General features: G+C 46.7%; 7 protein-coding genes across 7 annotated transcripts; 2 read left to right on the plus strand and 5 right to left on the minus strand.

The window, feature by feature from the left end:
* Positions 1-365: 365 nt before the first annotated feature.
* On the minus strand, positions 366-1,989 carry CCM_01217 (heat shock protein, Hsp40, DnaJ; the record flags this gene model as incomplete). The annotated part of the gene is made up of 2 exons (XM_006666374.1): positions 366-950; positions 1,009-1,989. 2 exons carry the CDS (start codon positions 1,987-1,989, stop codon positions 366-368), a joined length of 1,566 nt encoding a protein of 521 aa, XP_006666437.1.
* Positions 1,990-2,255: 266 nt separating this feature from the next.
* On the plus strand, positions 2,256-4,224 carry CCM_01218 (uncharacterized protein; the record flags this gene model as incomplete). The annotated part of the gene is made up of 3 exons (XM_006666375.1): positions 2,256-2,368; positions 2,914-3,384; positions 3,450-4,224. The coding sequence occupies 3 exons, from the start codon at positions 2,256-2,258 to the stop codon at positions 4,222-4,224; spliced, it is 1,359 nt and encodes a 452-aa protein (XP_006666438.1).
* Positions 4,225-8,490: 4,266 nt separating this feature from the next.
* Positions 8,491-9,426, plus strand: CCM_01219 (uncharacterized protein; the record flags this gene model as incomplete). Its single annotated transcript, XM_006666376.1, has 1 exon — positions 8,491-9,426. One exon carries the CDS (start codon positions 8,491-8,493, stop codon positions 9,424-9,426), a length of 936 nt encoding a protein of 311 aa, XP_006666439.1.
* Positions 9,427-9,496: 70 nt separating this feature from the next.
* CCM_01220 (Armadillo-type fold domain containing protein) lies at positions 9,497-12,718 on the minus strand (the record flags this gene model as incomplete). Its single annotated transcript, XM_006666377.1, has 9 exons — positions 9,497-9,851; positions 9,910-10,069; positions 10,130-10,209; positions 10,263-10,381; positions 10,437-11,332; positions 11,388-12,048; positions 12,110-12,277; positions 12,420-12,582; positions 12,651-12,718. The coding sequence occupies 9 exons, from the start codon at positions 12,716-12,718 to the stop codon at positions 9,497-9,499; spliced, it is 2,670 nt and encodes an 889-aa protein (XP_006666440.1).
* Positions 12,719-13,193: 475 nt separating this feature from the next.
* CCM_01221 (Fatty acid/sphingolipid desaturase) lies at positions 13,194-15,628 on the minus strand (the record flags this gene model as incomplete). Its single annotated transcript, XM_006666378.1, has 3 exons — positions 13,194-14,673; positions 14,733-15,065; positions 15,579-15,628. 3 exons carry the CDS (start codon positions 15,626-15,628, stop codon positions 13,194-13,196), a joined length of 1,863 nt encoding a protein of 620 aa, XP_006666441.1.
* A 292-nt stretch (positions 15,629-15,920) lies between these two features.
* CCM_01222 (dihydrolipoyl dehydrogenase) lies at positions 15,921-17,719 on the minus strand (the record flags this gene model as incomplete). The annotated part of the gene is made up of 5 exons (XM_006666379.1): positions 15,921-16,538; positions 16,598-17,302; positions 17,364-17,443; positions 17,499-17,554; positions 17,658-17,719. 5 exons carry the CDS (start codon positions 17,717-17,719, stop codon positions 15,921-15,923), a joined length of 1,521 nt encoding a protein of 506 aa, XP_006666442.1.
* Positions 17,720-18,180: 461 nt separating this feature from the next.
* On the minus strand, positions 18,181-20,475 carry CCM_01223 (Armadillo-type fold domain containing protein; the record flags this gene model as incomplete). The annotated part of the gene is made up of 1 exon (XM_006666380.1): positions 18,181-20,475. The coding sequence occupies one exon, from the start codon at positions 20,473-20,475 to the stop codon at positions 18,181-18,183; it is 2,295 nt and encodes a 764-aa protein (XP_006666443.1).
* Between the last annotated feature and the right edge of the window lie 12 nt (positions 20,476-20,487).

The raw sequence follows: 20,487 nt of genomic DNA on the forward strand, positions 1-20,487 counted from the left end.
CTGGTTGTATGTCCAGACCGTGAGTCCTGCGCGACGGTCATGTTTGGGTTAAGTGAAGAAGATTATGCGGTTAGACCTGTTTACATGTATTCCCCCCCCCCCAGAGTTTCTCGCTCTTCTTTTCTTTCCTCGTTCGATAATGTCTTGAAAACAAACTACTGCATTTCTCAGCGATGGCTTGAGTACCATTACCATACAGACACATGTGTGCTCCTCTGTGCAAATGCTCTAAATTTTCTCTAGCGAATCTTGCGGCGTGATATATACATATTCATGTATATGAACCAAAGCAAAGGGGGATGGGGACGAAAAGTTTCAAGCACCATTCATTATCCAGACTAAATCTATAGCTTTGGCCGCCCTTATTAAAATCCAAAGGGGCCACCTCCGCCAGGGAAGTTGAACTTGAACTGTTGACCACCGCCGCCGCCCTGCTGGTACATGAAGGGGTGTCCGCCGCCGCTTCCAAAGGGACTGCCATGGAAAGGGTTCCCTCCCCCTTGGAAGTTGGGGTCATCGCCTCGGTCAAACCGGGCACGAAGCTCGGGGTCGCTCAATACCTCGTAGGCTTCATTGATGGCAGACATCTTCTTTTGCGCGTCTTCATTTGAGATGCCTTGCTTGTGAGCCTTGTCGGGATGAAACTGCTTGGAGGCCTTGCGGAATGCCGACTTGATCTGTCTCTCGTCTGAGTCGTTGTCGACACCAAGAATCTTGTAATAGTCCTTCGTCTGGCTTCGCTTCAGGGCAATTTGGGCTTTTTCCAGGACGGGGTTAATCTTGTCATTCTTGTCAGGGTGTATCTCGTTGGCGCTCTCCAGGGTCTTAATGGCTGCTTCAAACTCCCCCTTCTTCAAGAGAACCTTTGCTCGGTAGAGCATGCCCCAAAATGACTGCGAGTTGAGCTCAAGAGCTTCCTCACAGTATTTCTGGACATTTTTGTGGTTGCCCTATCATGATAAACCATCAGCAGTTGTCCGAGTATCGAGTCTTGCCAACAATTCATACCTCTAGGTAAGCATTACATGTCATTTCGATGAGCTTGCCGTATAGCTGTGAGGGAGCCTTTTCGGGAATAGAGCCGGCCTGTCTCAGCTCTTGCATTTGCTCTTTGAGCAGTGTCAACAATCCTGTTTCCTCCTCAGTGCCAACAAGTGTTCTTCCTGCGGTTGTTGTTTGGCCTCTGCTGAGCTGCCCCGTAGCCCGATTCAGGCCTTTCTGAAATGTCTTTTGCTGTTTGTGAAGCTTCTTGCAGACCTTTGAATCAGGATCCGAGTGGAGACACTTGCGAATTTGTGACAGTCCGTTGTCCATATCGCCGAGAGCGTAGAAGCTGGTGGCAGAGATGAGAACATGAGGTGAGGTGTCGCCAGATCGCAAGTGCAACACGTGCTGCAGGTCGCCCATGCCCTCTTCAATCTCGCCACGCGCAAACCTACAGCTAGACCGCAGCTCACGTAGAGCCACAGATCTAGAAGCAACGAAGATGGCGGTGCCAGCATAGTTGACACAGTCATCCCAGTTCTGGTTCTTGGAAGCCTCGACTGCAGCAGCCGAGGCGCTCTCCGCTGCCGCCAACTCGACAAGCTCGGGCGAGTCGCCAGCCTTCTCCGCCACAACATAGTCCGCCTTGGCGCCTTCCCAGTCTGCGACCTTGGACTTAATTTTGGCCAGCTGGACGTGAGCACCCTGGAAGCCGGGCTTGAGGACAAGTACTTTGTAGAAGTCGTCTGTGGCTTGGTTGGCTCGACCGATGGACAAGAACGCAGTCGCACGCTTGAAAATAGTCAGGTAGTTGGCTGGGTCTCTAGCGATGGCGACGTCGTAGTAGAGAATGGCTTCGCTGGCCTCGCCTCTAGCCATGTGCGTCTGCGCATTGCTCAGCAGCGACGAGACCGGAAGATCAGCCGGAATGTCCTGCACGGATAGTGCATTGGCCGTGGAGAGGACTCCGGCAGTGAGGGCCAAGCGAGAGAGGGGAAACCGCATCTTTGCGCTCTCGGTGTTGTCGCGAAGGTGCTGAATCACGAATCGGACTGTCGGCTGGGGAAGAGCTGCGGGACGACGGAGGGTTCTTCGGTGGCTGAGCAGGCTGGCAGCAAAAGATGCGGGGAGCTCTGTGGCGAAAACTGTCAAAATCGGTAAAGCAACGTAGAAGAAAGTCCTGCTTGCGCGGGTGCACGAGTTGAAGTGTGACGATGGTGACGATGCGCTCGATTGCCCACGCTGTCCTTTAAAGCACGTCACTAAAAATAATGCCAACTAATAACATAGGTACCTACAGACAGGCCAGGCCCACCAAGTGGGCCACTGTCATGCTCCTCATTTGCTGTGGCGCTATGAGGCGGCCCACCTACCTTCCACCTCAGTGCGCAAGGCTTCTTAGCACCATAGTGCTCTCCTCTTGACTTGCACATGCCAACCAACTCCATGGATCGTGTATCTTATACTAATGGAGTTGCTGCCTCCATTCGAGCCCCCCTGCCCCAACGGGCGTCCTCCGACCCGCCTCGTTACCTTCAGGCGAAGGCTGATATTTTGACAACAAGAATTGGTCAAATGACAACAAGCTAAACCGAATTGGTATAGACCCACGTAGCCACTCTACCAAGTTTATCTCTTAAGGCTGCCACGATGGCTGGAATTGATAAATTCGCTATAATAAAGCCGGCGACATTGATTATTGATTGTTGACTTGTTTAGGCGTCGTTCTAGCCCTTAAATCTACGATAATAACACCTATTATATCGCCCGTATCGCCCGTATCGCCCGTATCGCCTATATCGCCTGTATCGCCCGTATCGTCTGTATCGTATCTCTGCATCGCTAAGCCGTCCTCGGGTCTATACCAATTCGGTTAGCTTGTTGTCATTTGACCAATTCTTGTTGTCAAAATATCAGCCTTCCCTTCAGGCATCCAGCGTACTCCGAAACCGACCGAGAGCTCCTCCGCTTCAGCTCCACGGACGGGCCAACCAAGGACGGTCTTGACTATGAATTTGCATTGATCTGTTGTGGAATCGTGACGGGAAATACTTGGGCGAGCGGGTGGATAGCAGTCCTCCAAGACGAACAGTATTCGCGTGTGAACAGGCCAGCCAACGGCGTGCTCAGGGGCAGTACCTATTACTACTTTGTCGGCGATCATGCACCGACGCATAAATACCCCATCGTTCCGTCTTTTCACCATTGGCGATTCCCGCATGACGCGCTTCCCAATATTTGGGCTCGCCTTGAGATACCCGCCCAAGACACGCAACAAGACGAGGCAGTTCTGGCGCGCGACGTCACATGCCGTGTATCAGCACATAAAGGAGCTCGAGAGCTAGCCCATCTTGTGCCGGTAACGGAAGGAAACTGGTTTACAAACAACGGAATGCGCCGGTATGCATTTGCCAATTCCGCCCACGATCGTATTGCATGCCCTTGCTAAGCTTACCCGTCTCTAGATACTGCCGTAATCCGGTCGGCGGCATGGCTATCAATGATACAATGAACATACTTGTTCTCCGGAAGGACCTGCATTTCTTGTTTGATCATCGCCGCTTTGTATTCGCCGCAAAGCGTGACCGATCAGACGCCGTCCACCTCGTGGTACATGTACTGAGCCACGAGAAAGCCGAGGAAATTATCGACCTCTACCATAATAGGCGGACACAAGCGCTTCACGGTGTCTCCGCTGAGATGGTCTTTGCACGCCTCGCGTGGGCATTATTCACGTCAGCGGACTTTCCGGCCTTTGACGGCGCGGCAAAAATGGCAGTCAGGCTTTTCAATGCGGAAACATCTCAAACACAGGCTCAGGCTCTCGATCAGCACGATATTTGTGGCAGATTAAGATCATTCAAGCCTTACTCGCGAAGTCGAAGCAAAAGTGGCAGCCCCACCGAACGGGCTCTCGACGAGATCAATGAAGCGGACGGCTTCTGTGACTATTTGTCTGAATCAGCTGACGATCTCTGGGGTGATGAGCTTGACGATTGCTATTCTCGCGGCTTGAACAGTGTGACGCCGCCTCGAGGGCGGAGTCGCAAGCGGAAGCGTGGTCGTGATATGGATATGCAAGACTCGCCGCCTGGACTCTTGTTCGTTCAACCTCGCCATTTAAGGCCGCTTCGTCGCCGCATTCGGCACATACAGAAACCGTTCCGCGTGATAGTCAAGGCTCGCTTCAGGCTACTAACACAAAGGAGGTGGGACAAGGTGATGCGACTATTAAGCTAGATGAAGTTATAGAGTAGAGGCTACTAGATCATCGTTTAATATCTCTCTTATCCCTTCTATCCCTTTCATCCCTTTCAGAAACGTACCTAGCACAGTAAGGTGCCAACGAGTCCACTGTGACGGGTTTTCCAGCCCTCAAAAGTTTATCAAGGTGCTAGAAGGACCAGAAGGTCTAATTAGTATAATTTAATAAATAAATAAATAAAGTACTAGATTGGTTTCTTGTTTGATATCTAATTTTCCCTTATTGTAATATTAAAAAAGCTCGCTATGGTGTCCTACTGCCTAGCAGCCTGATTTCTCGTAGGATCACCTAAGTTATACCGGCGGCAACGGTTAACATATAAGACAGGCAGGACACTAACGTTAAAGTATCCTATTATATCCTCTATCCCTCTCCTTTCCTCCCTTTTTATAATAAACACTATAGATCCTATATAAATATTTAATAATATCTTATCTACCTAACTAGAGTAGCTATCTTAAGTAATAACTTCTTATATAATACTATTATATAATTAGTTATAAGACTATTAGCTATTACTAGCTAAGTAACTTAAGAATATCTTTAAAGAAGTACTAAGCCTAGTAATCTTAAGTACCTTTAATAATAATAATAATATACTATTAATACTTATAAAGTCTATAAAATATTAGTTTTAGTTAGTAATAAAGTTAGTATTCTTTATATACCCTAAGTACTTCTTACCTATATAGAACTTCCTTAATAATATTAAATCCTTTAGCTTTAAGTACTTTTATATAGTATAAAAAAAGTATAAGAATAGAATATTATACTTTTATATAATTAGTAAATAGCTATAAAAATATAATATTAAAAATACTAAATTCTTTAATATTAATTAATATTATCTTAATATTTAAAAAATAAAAAGTTATTTTATTATATAATAGTACTTTAATAAATATAATATAAAGTATATTAGTAATAATATATAGAAGCCTAAGGCCTTTTAGTAAGAGGCTAAAACTATAATATAAAAAGATATAATAGCTTTTAAGAATAAGTCTAGCTTCTTTTTATATTTTAGTAATAAGGTATTATATAATCTAATTCTTTATTATAAGAATATCTAGGCCTATATAGATAATATATTCTAGCTACCTATACTAGTCTATATACTACCTATTCTAATAGGTAAAGCCTAGGTCCTACCTTAAGAGATTAAAAGCTAGCTATTAAAAAACCTCTATATATTCTTATACCTAGTATATCTTAAATCTCTTTATATTTATAATAAGATATAGCTTTATAAAACTATATAAGCTTATTAGCTTAATATTTATTATTATATAAATAGCTATTAGAATATATTACTATTTAATAGTAATAAAGATTATATTATTATTAATAATATCCCTTTCTTAAATAAAGATATATAGAAGTATTATAAGTAAATACTTAGGTATTAAAATAACTTCTTTATAACTAATAAATATATAAAGAAAACTAACTTTATTACTTAAGATAAGCCTTATATATATCTATTTAATAAAAACCTTTATAGCTATATAGGTATTAACTATAAATAAATAAATAATAACTATATATTTATAAACTTATAAATACTATTATATATAAAAAGAGTATAAGAGAATAATATAGATTAGTTAGAGCTAGATTAGTTAAAACTAGATAAGATAGATAATAATATTAGCTTTTAACTACTCTCTTTAGAATATAGTTATAGTAATATTCTAAATCTTAAGTATAAGTAAAATATAGTACTATATCTCCTTTTTCTTAATATTCTCTTTATTCTTACCCTTTTCTAGAATATTCCTAGGTATAATTATTATAAATACCTTTAAGGTAGCTATAGATAGGTATTTAAGCTTAAAGCTAATATTCTATATATAATATTAGAAATAGGATATCCTCTTATTAGGTACTAACTCTTATATAATAGATATAGGGGTAGGTAGCTCTTACCTTTACCTTTACTCTTACTATATACCTATCTTAATACCTTATATAATATTCTTTAGTATATTTACTAATATAGAATAAGGGAAAAGGTATTATTTAATAGAGAATAATAGTATATAAAAGATTATAAAGAAAATATAATTAAAGTTAACTTTCTTACCTATATAATAAAGGCCTTCTACTAAAAGACTATAAAAAATAGCCTTTTTTTTAAGTAATATAAAAGCTAAGACCTTCTTAAAATAGAGTTATATTATACTATAGAATATATATATTTAGTTAAGTATAATATAGCCTTTTATAGCCTTCTAGTAAAAAATAAAATAACTATTCTTTTTATTAAAAATATAGAACCCCCTCCTTAAAGCCTTAGCTATAGTTAATAGGTTATTAACTACCTTAAAAAAAGAAGACTTTATTATACTAATATAGATATTATTAAAGATAAAAAATAGATTCTTTTTTAGCCCTTTTAGCTTTATATAAAGAATATATACTATATAACTTTAAGATATATAGATTTTAAATTCTAGTTTTACTATATATAAATATATAAAAGACTCTTTATAAGCTATTATATTTTTATTATCTAAATATTAATAAAGCTCTATTATAGGTAAGATTATACCTATATTTATATACTTAGTATATATATTAAAGAATAGCCTAACTTAATATATTAAGTATTTCTTTATTTATTAAAGTTATATAATAGACTAGGTAAAGTAGTTAAATATACTACTATAAGAAAAGTAATAATAGAGGCTACTATAGTATTTATAAGGTATAGTTAATAGTAATAATAGTAATAGCTACTAATAAAGTAGATAGTAGGTATATATAAGGTATATCTAGATTAAAGGTATTAAGAGTAGTAAGAGTAAAGGTAGTAGTAGTAGGAACTACTAGAATAATATTAATATAGTTAATAGTAATATATTATATAGAATATATCTTAATAACTATAAGAGAAAAGGGTTACTACTACCCCTTTTTATTATCCTAAGAAAAGAGAAATTAGGCTACTAGGTAGTAGGATACTATAGTAAGCTTTTTTAATATTATAGATAGGGTCCTAAAAGAGCCTATTATAATAAAAAGCTAGAGTACTACCTCCACTATGTCTATAATAATACCTATTACCTATAGGCGCCCTACTATACTAGACTTAGGTTAGTCTGTATAGGGGCCTTATACACACGGTTTGTACGCCTTACCGTCGTAATACCCCTATTCCCGGACACCAGGACACCAGAAAACCATGGCTATAATATTATTAAGCTACTTCTAGATACTAAAAATCTTTATAAAAAAAAATTTAGAAGCTATATTAGATACTTAAATAAGAATTTAGAAGCTATATTAGATACTTGAATAGGGCAAATTTTTATATTGAACGGAAAACGTGTTTATTTTATATTGCAACGGAAAACGTGTTAAGTTTAGTACCCTGTTAAAAAAAACAGGCCTTACACGCGTAGGTACCTTAGTAGTATCTATTCAGTGTTTTCCTCCACTACCGCTAAGGTAAATTGGGTACCTACACAATTGGTGGTGTACTAAGTAGGTACCTACACCAAATATGGCAAATAGGCTCGAGACGCTGCCACACCAGGGTGGATACACCTTACCTAAGGGTACCTCAGTAAGTTCAGCTAAGGGTAGGCTCCCTCAGATAAGGTAGCCCCATTTTTTTTAGATATACACTCTACAAAACCCTAATAACTAACCAGAATTATATACTATTAACCCTAAGTAACTACTAACCTAACTACTAACCTAACTACTAACCTAACTACTAACCTAACTACTAACCTAACTACTAACCTAACTACTAACCTAACTACTAACTACTAGGAATTAGTTATAAACTAATTAAGAACTAGTTATAAACTAATTAAAAACTAGTTATAAACTAGTTAGTAATTAGTTATAAACTAATTACCTAAATACCTAACTATTAACTTAATTACTATTTAACTAGGAATTAGTTATAAACTAATTAGGAATTAGTTATAAACTAATTAGCCTTTGTATAGTATATATTAGAAATTAGTGGGGCAACATCGGCTGAGGGATGCCACCCTCAGCCGAACTCACTAAGGTACCCTCAGGTGAGATACTGCCTGCACACGAGGCAGGGACCACCACCTATACGCCGTAAACAGAATTTTCAGAATTGGAGCTGGTTTCTTGCAATTTCTCGTAGCAACGAGTGAATTCAATTCGCGTCTACGTATAAATCCAGAGCACTCATTCGATGTGTCTATCCTCATCAGAACAGCTGCCATCTCCTATCTGGCCGGCCCGCTACCATGGCCCATCTGCGCGGCCACTTGGACGCCGACGCCCCTGCCACCATGTTCTCGCCGTCAGTCGCTCGCATCGCCGCCACGGAGGCCAGAGACTGGTCTTTCGTCGACTCATGGGTTGCCTCGCAATTCCCAGGCCGCCAGCCACCGCCCTTTGAGCACAACGCCGACACCCTGCGAGCGCTGCTGGGCCTCATTGCGCTCAACGACACGGCGTCCGAGGAAGCGCGTCTGCTGGCACGCGTAGACCGAGATGCTCTCGTTGAAATACCGCCCAGCGCAGACGCAGCGGCTAGTGCTCGACCTGCCACGCTGGCGGCCATGCGAGACTCGCTGTTGGACATTGTTGAGCAAGAGCTGCCCAAAGAAGGACGAGTCGCGCTCCATGCCATGTCTTCCATGGCCGTCTCCGCCAGCATCGCCCTGCCCGAGCCCGAGCAGCTCGGCGCCGCTATCCTGGCGACCCAGTCCGCCATCTTTGAGACGGAGCAGATGACGTCTCGAGCCGACGCTTTGGAATGGCACATTCATGCAGAAATCGAGCACGCCAACCACGTGTTGAATCTGATGCTGGATGAGATTGGCAACGTGCCCGAAGGTCTCGGAAAACGTAACATGGAGCTGCAACGTACGGTAAAGGCCATGAAATCCCAGGTGCCCGTGTTCGAGAAGAGCGTCGCGTCGCTCAAGTCATCCGCTGCTTCCTCCGACTTTACAGTGCACGACATACTACGAGAGGAACAAGAGTATCTCGCCTTGGTAGAAAAGAGAAGGGAGCTCGAGGGGCGCATTTCGGTATTCCGCGGGCTTCCAAGCGACCCAGACTTGGCAAGACATGAGTTGAATGCATACCGAAAAGAGCTTCAGAGCATCACATCGCGACGAGATGCCGCCTTCCAAGGCTTGGTGGAGCGCGAAACACCAGTGAAAAGGAGGTGACCATTTGGACTGGCTCAAAAGATTCCGCAAGTTCATTATAATGTATGTATATAGCCAACTATGAGTCTGCTCAAGTATTACGCTTACTCCTGCCCGAGACTGCGCCTCCAAGCCTGCCAAACTGCCTTCCAAGACCTGATCTCTTCGCCGCCGGCGCATTCGCATCCTTTTGCGGGGCTGGATTGCCGGCAGCGGCTCTACCATCCTTTCCTCTAATGTCGAACGAGCCGTCGCCTATCCTGAGCTCGCCGAGACTGATACTTGGCACCTCATCGCTGTCCATGTTCTGTCTCTGTGCTCGGCGAGCCCTCTCCTGGACACTGCGAAACTTCTCCAACAATTCCACCCAACGGATGCCGCCCTCTTCGCGCCCCTTGAGGCGATTTGGTCTGTCGTAGCCTGAGCTGCTAGAAGAAGTTGCAGTGCTAAACATTGGTTAGCATGCACCATCAGAATATCCGATACGGTAACAAATGCACTCACGGGCGGGGTGCTGCATGCAGATACCCAATAGCGCTGACGCTGTTCAGTCTGTTTTTCAGCGCAGCAAAGGCCGAAGACTGCGGCAAAAGCATGAGAATTCCATACATGCATTTGTATAGGAACGGGTATTTTTCTGGTTCAAGCAGTTGCAAGCGAAGGTCTGTCATATCATGTTAGGCAAATAAGCACTGTCGGAAACTCGCTGGTCGTTTAAACATACAAGTGAAGACTGGAGACTCGATGAGCTGCACCAACTTGTCAACCTGAATAAGGATATTGACAGTCATGTCCAATTCGCCGCTTGCAAAATGAGTGAGCAGACAGAAAAGATAGTGTTCAGAGTGTAGACTTACAAAATCTGCAGCAAGTTATATGCCTGTTCATAGGCTTGCGCAAGCAAACAGAGCGAAAAGGTAGCGACTGCATTGTAGCACCAGGAACGGAATAAGGCAACAAAGAGAGTTTGGCCATCCTTTTTTATATCAATATTGTTCGCGTTGTCAACCAGTCATTGACGAAAACCATACCTTTGCTTCCAGATTACGCAGCCTCTTGCGCACTTCTGCAAGCTGTGGAGCGGTGATGAGATTGTTGTTAAGATTCTGAACCATGATGCTCGCAAATTCGACATCTTCTTCCTTCTCGATACAATCCGCGAGGGTTCGGTAGATCCTTTCCGGGCTGAGGCTGACGCAGAGCTGCCGAATGATGAGATTACCACGTACCTCCAAAAGCTTCCGGTCCGTGGAAAAGAGCTGCAGTAGATTGACCATAAAGTAGGCGAAATAGTCGTCTTCGCTGTGTCGAGAAATCTGTGACAGTAACTGCAAGTCTTTCGTGACGACGGCGTCGGATGGATCGGACAACGTCTTCAAAAGGGCCGGGAACGTGCCGTCATTGAAAGCCAGGACCTTCCTGGGGGCCTTCCTGTGCAGCATGATGAGCCACGTCAAAGAGGCGACTCGAGTAGCTTCGTGGTCATTTAGAAAAAGTAGAGTCAAAGAGTTGACAGCAGCAGCATAGTCCAAGTCGGGTTGAGCCTGCGGAATGCCTCCGATTTGCGCCGAAGAGGTCCGACTTTGCAACGGCGTGGGATTTTGGTCAGCATCACGGAAGTTGGACAAGGAAACCCTGTTACTTCCAATTGCCTCCTGCTTCTCGGGCTGCAAGTTTGGCTTAGAGCTGGAGAATCCCGGAGCTTGGAGGGCAGAATGCGGCGGGACAGACTCATCTGTGAGCGAGGCAACATAATCCATCAATGAGTTGTTCACTCTCGTAGCAGCTATCTGTACACGGTCTTTGGTGCTGGCCATGGCAGGCAGCATATGTGCCAGAATATTCGGCGTGAACAACAGAACTTCTTCCGGGCAAATGTCCAGAAGCTCCACAATCCATTTCAGGGCTTCCAAAAGACTGTCCTCTTCTGTTTCGAGAAAGTCAGCTATAAATGCTTCGAGCATAGTAAACGGCGAGCTTACCCAATGGTGACTCTAGAGCTTCAGTAAGTATCTCTAGAATCTCCTTGAAGTTGACTTCGACGTCTTGCCCGGGAATCCAGTCATCCTCGCAGCTTTCATCGGCGCCTTCGTCACTCATGTCGGTTTCCATCTCATCGCCCTCCTCTGGCTCCGGCCGGTAGCTCCCGCTATCAATTGATTCTTGTCGCTTCCTCTTTCCACCTTCACGAGACTTCTTGCTCTCGAGGATACCCTTTTTGACGTGCGAGATGCGCTTGATTTCACTCAGAAATTTGTTCAGGCAGGATTGAGTGGCGGTCCGCACATCGTTGTTTTGATCACACAGAAACTTCAGTAGGCCGGAGAGGAAGCGAGGAAGATATGTGACGAGCTCCAGGTCGGGGATCGAGTCGAGTAACGTGATCCAGCCAACTAGAAATAGGCGTGTGAATGGATTTGAAACCCAGATGCGCTCCTTCAGAAGGGGTATAAACCTGGGCAACGAAAATGCAGTCGGAAGGTGCGCATGCGGGTTCTCTAACTGGTCTTTGTCGTTTTCAATCTCTGGCGGTGCTTCAAGTACTGAAATATACGAGGCAGCAGACTCTGACACAATGTCTTTGACGAGTCGGTCGAGGAGTTCCGCTCCATTCTTGACAGAGAGTTCAGAATCGGCCCCAAGCTGGTGAAGAGACTGGTTAGAACGATGGCAGAAGACAGAGGACAAGCAGCGGAGTTCGTACTTTGCAAAGTTGATCGAATATGTTGTTAAAATATATCAAGATTTCCCCTTTGGCAACTTTGGCGATGTTGTACATGGCCTCACAGGCATAATATCTCACTCTCGCGTCCTGGTCGGTAAAGCAGGCCAATACAGGCGGCACGATTTTGGCCAAGTAGCGAGGAAGTTCCTAAATTGACGTTGGTTAGCGCCTTCATGTAGTCGTCGCGTCTTCGCTGCAGAGATGGCAAAAATGATTCCGTCATACCATTTCGGCCAGACATCAATGGAATCGAGAACAGTGCTGATACGGAAGGGCGATTGTTACGTACCGGGCCCAAGGCGATGGCGGCCGCCGCTAAGCCGATCAAGCCGCCATTCCTGGCATGCGGCTGGTGAACGGCATAGGCGAAGTCATTGCAGAGCTGCTCGAGTATGTCGTGGACTCTCTGGTAGTCTTTGCTGACCACGAATTCCCGAATTACCCTCTCAAGCCTGCGTTACATGGTTAGCATCGGGTGCAGAAACGTGAGAGCGCAGGGAGACGCGGGCAGGCATCGTACTCAAGCGCGCCGATTTTGCGCTTGTCATAGAGCTTATCGTTGAGCGCACGCTGGATGCTGGTGTCCATGATCTACGCTGCTTTGGTTGCTCGCTATGCAACAGGGAAGATGTGATGCGGGCGCCCTCTGCTGCATTTGATGCTTGTAACAAAAGTTTCGTGACCAGCTGCGCAGTGGTGAGTGACGCCACTGTAAACGCGGGTAGGTCACCTACCTGCCTAAAAATTACCAACGCGGCACGCGGACAGCTTTGAACCAGGGTCAGCCAACGCACGCTAACCAAACCAGCCCACGATGGCTACGACAGTTAAACAGCAAATCACATTATTGATAAATGCCAGGCAATAAATCCAGATTTAAAAATCCAAAGTCTATAGGCCTAGGTCTACTACTACATTCCAGGCTTGCGACAAGGTACCTCAGAGTGCTGCCTGTCATATGCCGTAGTATACAGACCGATCCCAGGCTGTCCGGTCAGTCGAAAATTCAAATATATGCATAAAACGCTTCGAAACATCATGTCATGGTGTCCACCGCGTCTAGCTAATGTGAGTGGCCGTAGAAATCGCCGCTCTGTACAATTGACTGCTGGCACTTTGAGAAGATGGCTGCCTGCTGCGAGACCTCCGCCAGTCGGCCAATAACTTGCTTATTTCCATCCGCAAACCCATAATAGGCATACGGGATGCCCACATCGCTACAAAACTCAATGACGAGCTTCTGCGCCTTTCGGAGATTGTGGCGCGGCATTCTGGGAAACATGTGATGAATGGCCTGGAACTGCAGGCCGCCATGGACAAAGTCCAGCCAAGGCGGACAGTCCACATCCATGGTGGTTCGCAGCATTCGCTGCGGGAATGATTCCTGCGGTCCCAGGTCGGCGGTACTCATGGCAAAGTGCGATAGAACGATCTGTACATGCAACGGTGAAGAAGCGATGTGGCTGATCATGACAAAGGTGAATCGCGACCATGCATCAGGGATAGATTTGTACACCATGAGGTACCCGAACCAGTACCAGAAAAACACTTGTCCAGCAATCTCTACCCAACGATGCCATGCAGAAATACCCTTCTTTGGCCCGAGGCCCGTGAAGAGAAATTGCCAGGATAAGACGTAGAGATTAAATCGACCAAGAGCGAGAAAAGGGTAGTATGTCCAAGCCTGGACCCGCAGTAGTATTTTCGCGGCAGCGTCGTAAGCCATTACTCTATCGTAAAATGTCGAGCGCAAACTGCCCAGAAGGCGGTGCGAGATGGCAAAGAGCGGCATGTGTTCGATATCAGGATCGTGCTCGGGGGCATTGGTCACAATGTGATGAACATTGTGATTGTTCTTCCACCAGCCCATGGAGAGGCCACCAATATAATCCGCAATCAAAATTCCGATCAGGGAATCGACCTGGTAATTGTGCGTGATGCCAATATGGCCAGCATCGTGAGCTGTAAAGACGAGTTGGTGCCACATCAGGCCCAAACACAAGCCGCTCAAGGCGTATTGCCTATACTTCAACAAGACCAACGAACCGGAGAGGAGTACCACATATCGGAAGCACTCTACGGCGTAGGCGGACTTGCTTGTAACCATGTAGCCCTCGTCAATCAATCGCTGATAGAGCGCTCGATACTTGGCAATAACATGAGCCTGTGTCTCAGAATCCGGCTGCGGGTACTTTTCCAAATCCAGGCTAATATGTTCACGCGTCAGAGTGTCAAGATATGAGATGCCATCCATCTCCCGATCAGCGCTGGAATGGGACGAGACCGAGGATGGTCGATCCTCGTTGGACCTTCTTCTGCGCTTGACTTTGGGCCCCTCGGCATCGAAGACGGGTGACGGTGGCCGGGATGATACACTTGAGTTTGATCCTTTGGAGCTAGTGAATCCGTCTTGCGATTCCTCCATTTCGTTGGCGGTTCGGAAAACGCCTCCTTGGATTGGTGGCCGGAAGTTCCGCCAAGGCGGTTGAATGCGGCCGACGCGGTATCGTTGCATTTGCTGGACCGCCTCCGGCGAATGCAAGCTACGATGAAAAGTTAGCGCATTTATCTTGAATACACTCCTCGACTAAAGAGAACACACGCTTTGACTTCATCGGTGGCATCTCTTCCCACCATGTGCATAATGGAGATTTCACCGCCGGGGTGGTACTTTAGCCAAGCATCGACCCTGAGGACAAAATCGTCAACTAGAATTATTTTTCGTCCGTCGGCTATCATTGCCTCGACCTCGTCTCGAGACATATAGGTCAGGGTTTCGACTTTGGTGCCGCCCTTGGCAGCCGCTGACTGCAGCGACTGCATGGTTCTGCTTCGCCTGGGGACCTTGAAGATGCGTTTGATCGAGCTTCCGTCAGTCGTTCTGGGGTGGGCTTTGTTGACCGCCAATGTCGTGGGAGACAGTGCAGAAAGAGAGCTTCACCCAAGAACAAAAAGGGACGCGGGATGCTAAATGGACGAACGCCACATACCTAGGTTACCTAGCGATGGGATTCTGTGTTGTTCGCCCCACTGAGCTGGGTCATGAACAGGGCGCGGGTGGATTGAACAGCGGGGCTTAAAGTTTGAGGGTACTAGACAGGTCGCCTTTTTAATAGATAATTTTTTCCCCTATCATAACGCTATCAAGGTCTCTAACACGGCTTAAAAAATATATAAGGGGTTTTTTTTACATATAACAGCAGCCTAACAGCGTTGTGACAGGGGAAAATTGTATGTTGAGCGGAAAACGTGTCTAGTGCCCCATCAGAAAACAGGCCTCACGCGCGTAGGTAGGTAGGTACGACCATAGAAAAGTCAAAAGCAAATCATGTGTCATCTGAACTGCTGCACTGCACTCTTGTCGTTCCCTCTTCACAGCGACTCTATCGCTGCGCAAAGCAGTAACCAACCATCTGCGGCAGCTTCGGAAAAGCGGGCAGGGATATACCCTAAAGCCTTGCAGATAATAGACTTTTCGTAGTTATTCGCAGAAGACATTGTGAGCTCAACGGGAGAAAGGATATCACAACTACTGGAAGGGAGCTCCGTACTTGGTATGTCAGATATATTACTAGGTAGTTTACAAAATTTCAACTTCGCTCTCCCTCTCAGAACACATTGCCGTTTCGCGTATCGAGAGGACAATGCCTAGCTTAAAGCAAGCTACCTTGGCAGCCTCCTCCAATTCGTTCTCTATGTTAGGTTTGACCATCAGCCCTATTGCTGACCTTCCGCCTTCACCTCGCACTTCACCCCGTGACTTAGATAGCTATACATCGGCATCAGGAGCTTAGAAGTGGATAGCCTTGGCATGAGTGGCCATGGCAGCCTCCTTGAAAGCTTCCGCCAGAGTAGGGTGAGCATGGCAAGTGCGAGCAATGTCTTCTGTCGAGGCGCCGTACTCGAGAGCAAGGGTACCCTCCGCAATCATCTCACCGGCATTAGGGCCAATAATGTGAACCCCAAGAAGACGATCAGTCTCGGGATCGGCAATCATCTTGACGATACCATCGGTGTCCAAGTTGGTTTTGGCACGAGAGTTGGCGCTAAAAGGGAATGTACCGACGCGGTAGGGAATACTCTGGGCTTTGAGGTCCTGCTCGGTCTGGCCAACCCAGGCGACTTCGGGGTGAGTGTACATGACAGAGGGAATGGCGCCGTAGTTGACATGGCCGTAACCCTTCTTGATGTATTCGACGACAGCGACAGCCTCCTCCTCGGCCTTGTGAGCTAGCATGGGACCAAAGGTGGCATCACCGACGCAACGGATGTGGGGGATCTTGGTGCGGTACTCCGAGTCGATGATGACACGGCCGCGCTCGTCAAGCTCCATGGCAATGTTCTCGAGGCCAAGGTTAGCGGTATATGGGCGGCGACCAATGGCAACCAGAACAACTTCAGCGTCCAGCTACATTACATGTCCATTAGTACATTGCAGGATTTGTGTCGATGAAGCGGAGAACTTACGGATTCAGGCTTACCACCCTTGGCAGAGTCAACCTCCAGCTTAACCTTCTCACTAGACGTGTCGCCGCTGATTACCTTGGTATTAAGCTTAAACTCGATGCCCTGCTTCTTCAGGAGCTTCAGAGTGGACTTGGCAATCTCGTTGTCCATCCCAGGGCCACCGATCTGGCCAAGGAACTCGACAACAGTAACTTTGGAGCCAAGACGGGACCAGACGGAAGCCATCTCCAAGCCAATGATACCACCACCAACAACGACTAGGGTTTCGGGGATCTTCTCGAGGGACAGGGCACCAGTGCTGGTGACAACGCGCTTCTCGTCAATCTCGAGGCCAGGGAAGGGAGTAGCCTCGGAACCGGTGGCAATGAGAATGTTCTTTCCGCGAACAGTGGCCTCGCCACCGTCGTTCAGGGCGACCTTGATTTCGTTTTCGTTGACAAAGGTGCCCTCGCCCTTGATGTATTCGACACCGTTCTTCTTCAGGAGGAACTCGACGCCCTTCGTAAGGCCATTCACAGCAGTGTCCTTGGCCTTCATGAAGTTGGCCAGGTTCAGTTTGACATCGCTGACCTCAATACCTCGGTGTCTGGTGTCGTGAAGGATCTGGTGGTAGAGATGCGAGTTGTTGAGGAGGGATTTTGAAGGAATGCAGCCGACGTTGAGGCAAGTACCGCCTAGAGTGCCACGCTTTTCGATGCAGGTAACCTATGCAGGAACAACCAATATCAGAGCAGTTCCGGATAACTCAGATCCCAAGAATACATACCTTCAGACCCTCCTGGCCAGCCTTGATAGCGGCGACATAGCCAGCAACACCACCTCCGATGATGACAAGATCTTTGTCTTCTGCGAGCCCGTTAGTAAAGGTGCCGTGTTTCGCCAACAATCGAATTCGACGAACCAGAGGCGGTGGCAAGACCACGGCTGAAGCGGTAGAGAGCGATGGGGGCGATGGCACTGTGAGCGTGGCTTTGTTAGTCAACGAGAGATTTTTCTTGGCCGCACTGCTGGAGCCATGGAGTTGCTCCATGCCAGTAAGGGGATTGGGTGCCAGACGTACGTAGACTGCTTAAAGGCAGCTGGGCGAACGGCAGCTCTAGATATTAAACGGCTAGAAAGCATCTTGGGCGGCAATGGCAGTGCTTCAAGCGATCAATTGGCGCCGGGTTGTGGATTATTGAAGGAGGTTTCGAAGTTGAGGGCCAGTTGCGCTGGAAGGAAACACGAGTAGGTGCCTTCCTGGTTCGGAGAGCACCCGGTCGGAAAAATCCTTCTGGAACGGGTTGGGGGTACCCCGCCACGTAAATTTGCCGGAGAGTTACATGGCGTTGGTAGCAAAACGTCCCACTTGCATGGGCAACGATTAGGGCGCCAATCCCCAACACAATGGGCAATGCCGCTTGGAGGCGGCCAGAATCGGGAGCGCTCGTCAGCTGGGAGCATCGCCTAGAGCCTATCGGCCGGTTATAAGAAAGCTAAAACGCGATATAAATGAGCAATGTAATGTTTTAAACATGCGAAGGGGCAAAATATATCATTTGTCATTCTATATACAAAATGACTCCGATTCGCGTCGTCCATGTCTACGCCACCTCGACCGCCTGAACCGCAGTCTGGGCCTTTTGCCTGACGCGTTCCATTTTCTTGGCCTCCTTTATCAGTTTCGATTTGCGGACCCTTTTACGCAAGAACCAATGCAGTCCCGCAGCTACGCCTGGCAATTGCCTCGCCGCGCCAAAGATCTTGTCTACTTTGACATCCTCATCGCCGCTTTTTCCTTTGCAGTACGTGAGCAGCTGCACCAGAAAACGCTCGACAAAGTCGGCCGTCCAGCTACTGACTTCGGGCAGGTCCAGAGGTTTGAGGATCGCAATGCCCAGAGAGCCGTCGGCAACTAGAGACGCGTAGAATCTGGCTACGTTCGCTAGTCGGCGCGGATCCTTCATTCGCTCGCTATCTGCCGTGTCATCGTCGTCGGCATCATCTCCAAACATGGATTCGCCGAGGCCGCGGAAGATTTTCCAGAGCCTATCCTGGAAAGCAAATCGAACTTTATTGTTAGAACAAGCTTGGTTTGCGACTAATGCGTAGAAATCGTTATATTCCGTTTCGCTGCCAACGCATTGGACCAGGACACGAGCAATCTCAAGCTGGTCGTCCCTTTTTAGCTTGAGATTAACAAACTGCCTGTACCCATGCTCAGAGCTGGTTGCAGACATGAGAGCCGTGAAGATGGCTATCTGAGCCATGCTGCTGAGTCCCTGTGAACGAGCCTTTTGTGGATAATCCGGGAGCACAAAGTCCATGTCTTCATCGTCTGTCATGGAATCCTCTGACTCCTGATCAACCTCTTTGATAGTCGAGCGCTTTGTTTTGACAGGCACACTGGCTCCAACGAGCCACCATTTTCCATCTGTATCGGCGCCTTCGATATCATGCAAGCTCATGCCCATGGGAGCTAATCCATCAAGTCTGCGAGATTGTGACTTCAGTTCGCCAATGCGTTTCTTCATGCGCACAACGTGCTCCGAGACAATAGCAGAGTCGAGACCTTTCGCCTTGGACTTGTTGTTCTTCAGGTCGTTTATTATTTCCACCATGAACTTGGTTCTCACAGACATATTCTCATATCCGCCCTTTGACATGTTGGTGTTTAGCACACTGGCGATGTGCTTTAGAGATTGCGCATCGTCCCTTCGCAGCATGCGACCTGCCATGCGGCAAACACGTAACAGAAGCTCAACGTTGAGCTCGGAGAGCTCGCCCAGAAATTTCTCCATGTAGTCGAAAATGATTCGGCAGCTGACAACCTCAAAGACGTAGAGCTGGGTCAAGAAATTGACCAAATTGGAGGCTTCCCGTCTTGTATTGGCATCACCACCAATTGCCTGACTGTAGTCCCGCGCGAGATCTTGAACAAGACGGCGGATCATATGGGAGCCAAAACTGGAGCCAACGATCTTGTACATTGCAGCAGTGAATCCACCAGTCAGTACGAAAAATTGGTCCGGAAGAAGCTCGGGCTTGTAAATCTGCGCCAGGATAGTATCGGTAATAACTTCTGTGACTTCTCCTCGAGCATTCTGTTGATAGATTTCATCGATAGATTGAACAATGGAGAGGATGTTGGCGTCAGTCAGCCGGTTGACTAGGCCCTGAATATTCTTCTGTAGCCTGGCCCTTTGCTCAGATTCCGTGTTGGTGGCCTTGCGGAGGGATGGGGGCACGTATTTTGCGACAACGTTTCCGGTAGTCGGTGCGACATATGGATTCTCTCTCTTGCGTGCATCCGGGGCCTTTTCCACTCCAGCAGAACCATCGGAGTCGAACCCTGCAAATGAGTCGTCATCAGGAATCATCTCCTCTTCGTCCACTCCTATTATGTCACCATCTGGCATGAGCAAGTCAGAATCATCCTCCGAATCATCGTTCTGATCGCTGTCGCCATGTTCATCATGCTGTTTTGCAGGCTTTATTCTTGGGGCCGTACCGGTTGCCGTTTTTCTTCTTTTCGAGGAGAGCCAGTCGTCGTAATCGCGCTTTCTCTTCTGCTCGTCGATGTCGCCATCAGACTCGGGATCTACTGCCTTGACGTCCCCTAGCAAATCCCCCAGTCCGTCCTCCGCGAAAGACTGTGGCAGAGACTTGCGCCCCTTCTTGATGCCTAGCATTCGCTCAAATGCTGCAATCTCGGCATCATCTTGGTCAAGCTTTTCTTTCATGGATTTTGAAATGTTTGTTCTTGAAATCGGCTCGTGATCAACGCTAATTCCGTCGTCTGGGTCGTCAAAGTCGTCACCGCTCTCTTCACTCTCGTCCAGGTTGACCACGTCAACCCCGCCGTCGCTCATGCTCTCAGAGACATCACCACCTGGCATTACACTGAATTC

The sequence above is a fragment of the Cordyceps militaris genome, assembly GCF_000225605.1.
Source record: "Cordyceps militaris CM01 unplaced genomic scaffold CCM_S00001, whole genome shotgun sequence".
Lineage (NCBI taxonomy): Eukaryota > Fungi > Ascomycota > Sordariomycetes > Hypocreales > Cordycipitaceae > Cordyceps > Cordyceps militaris.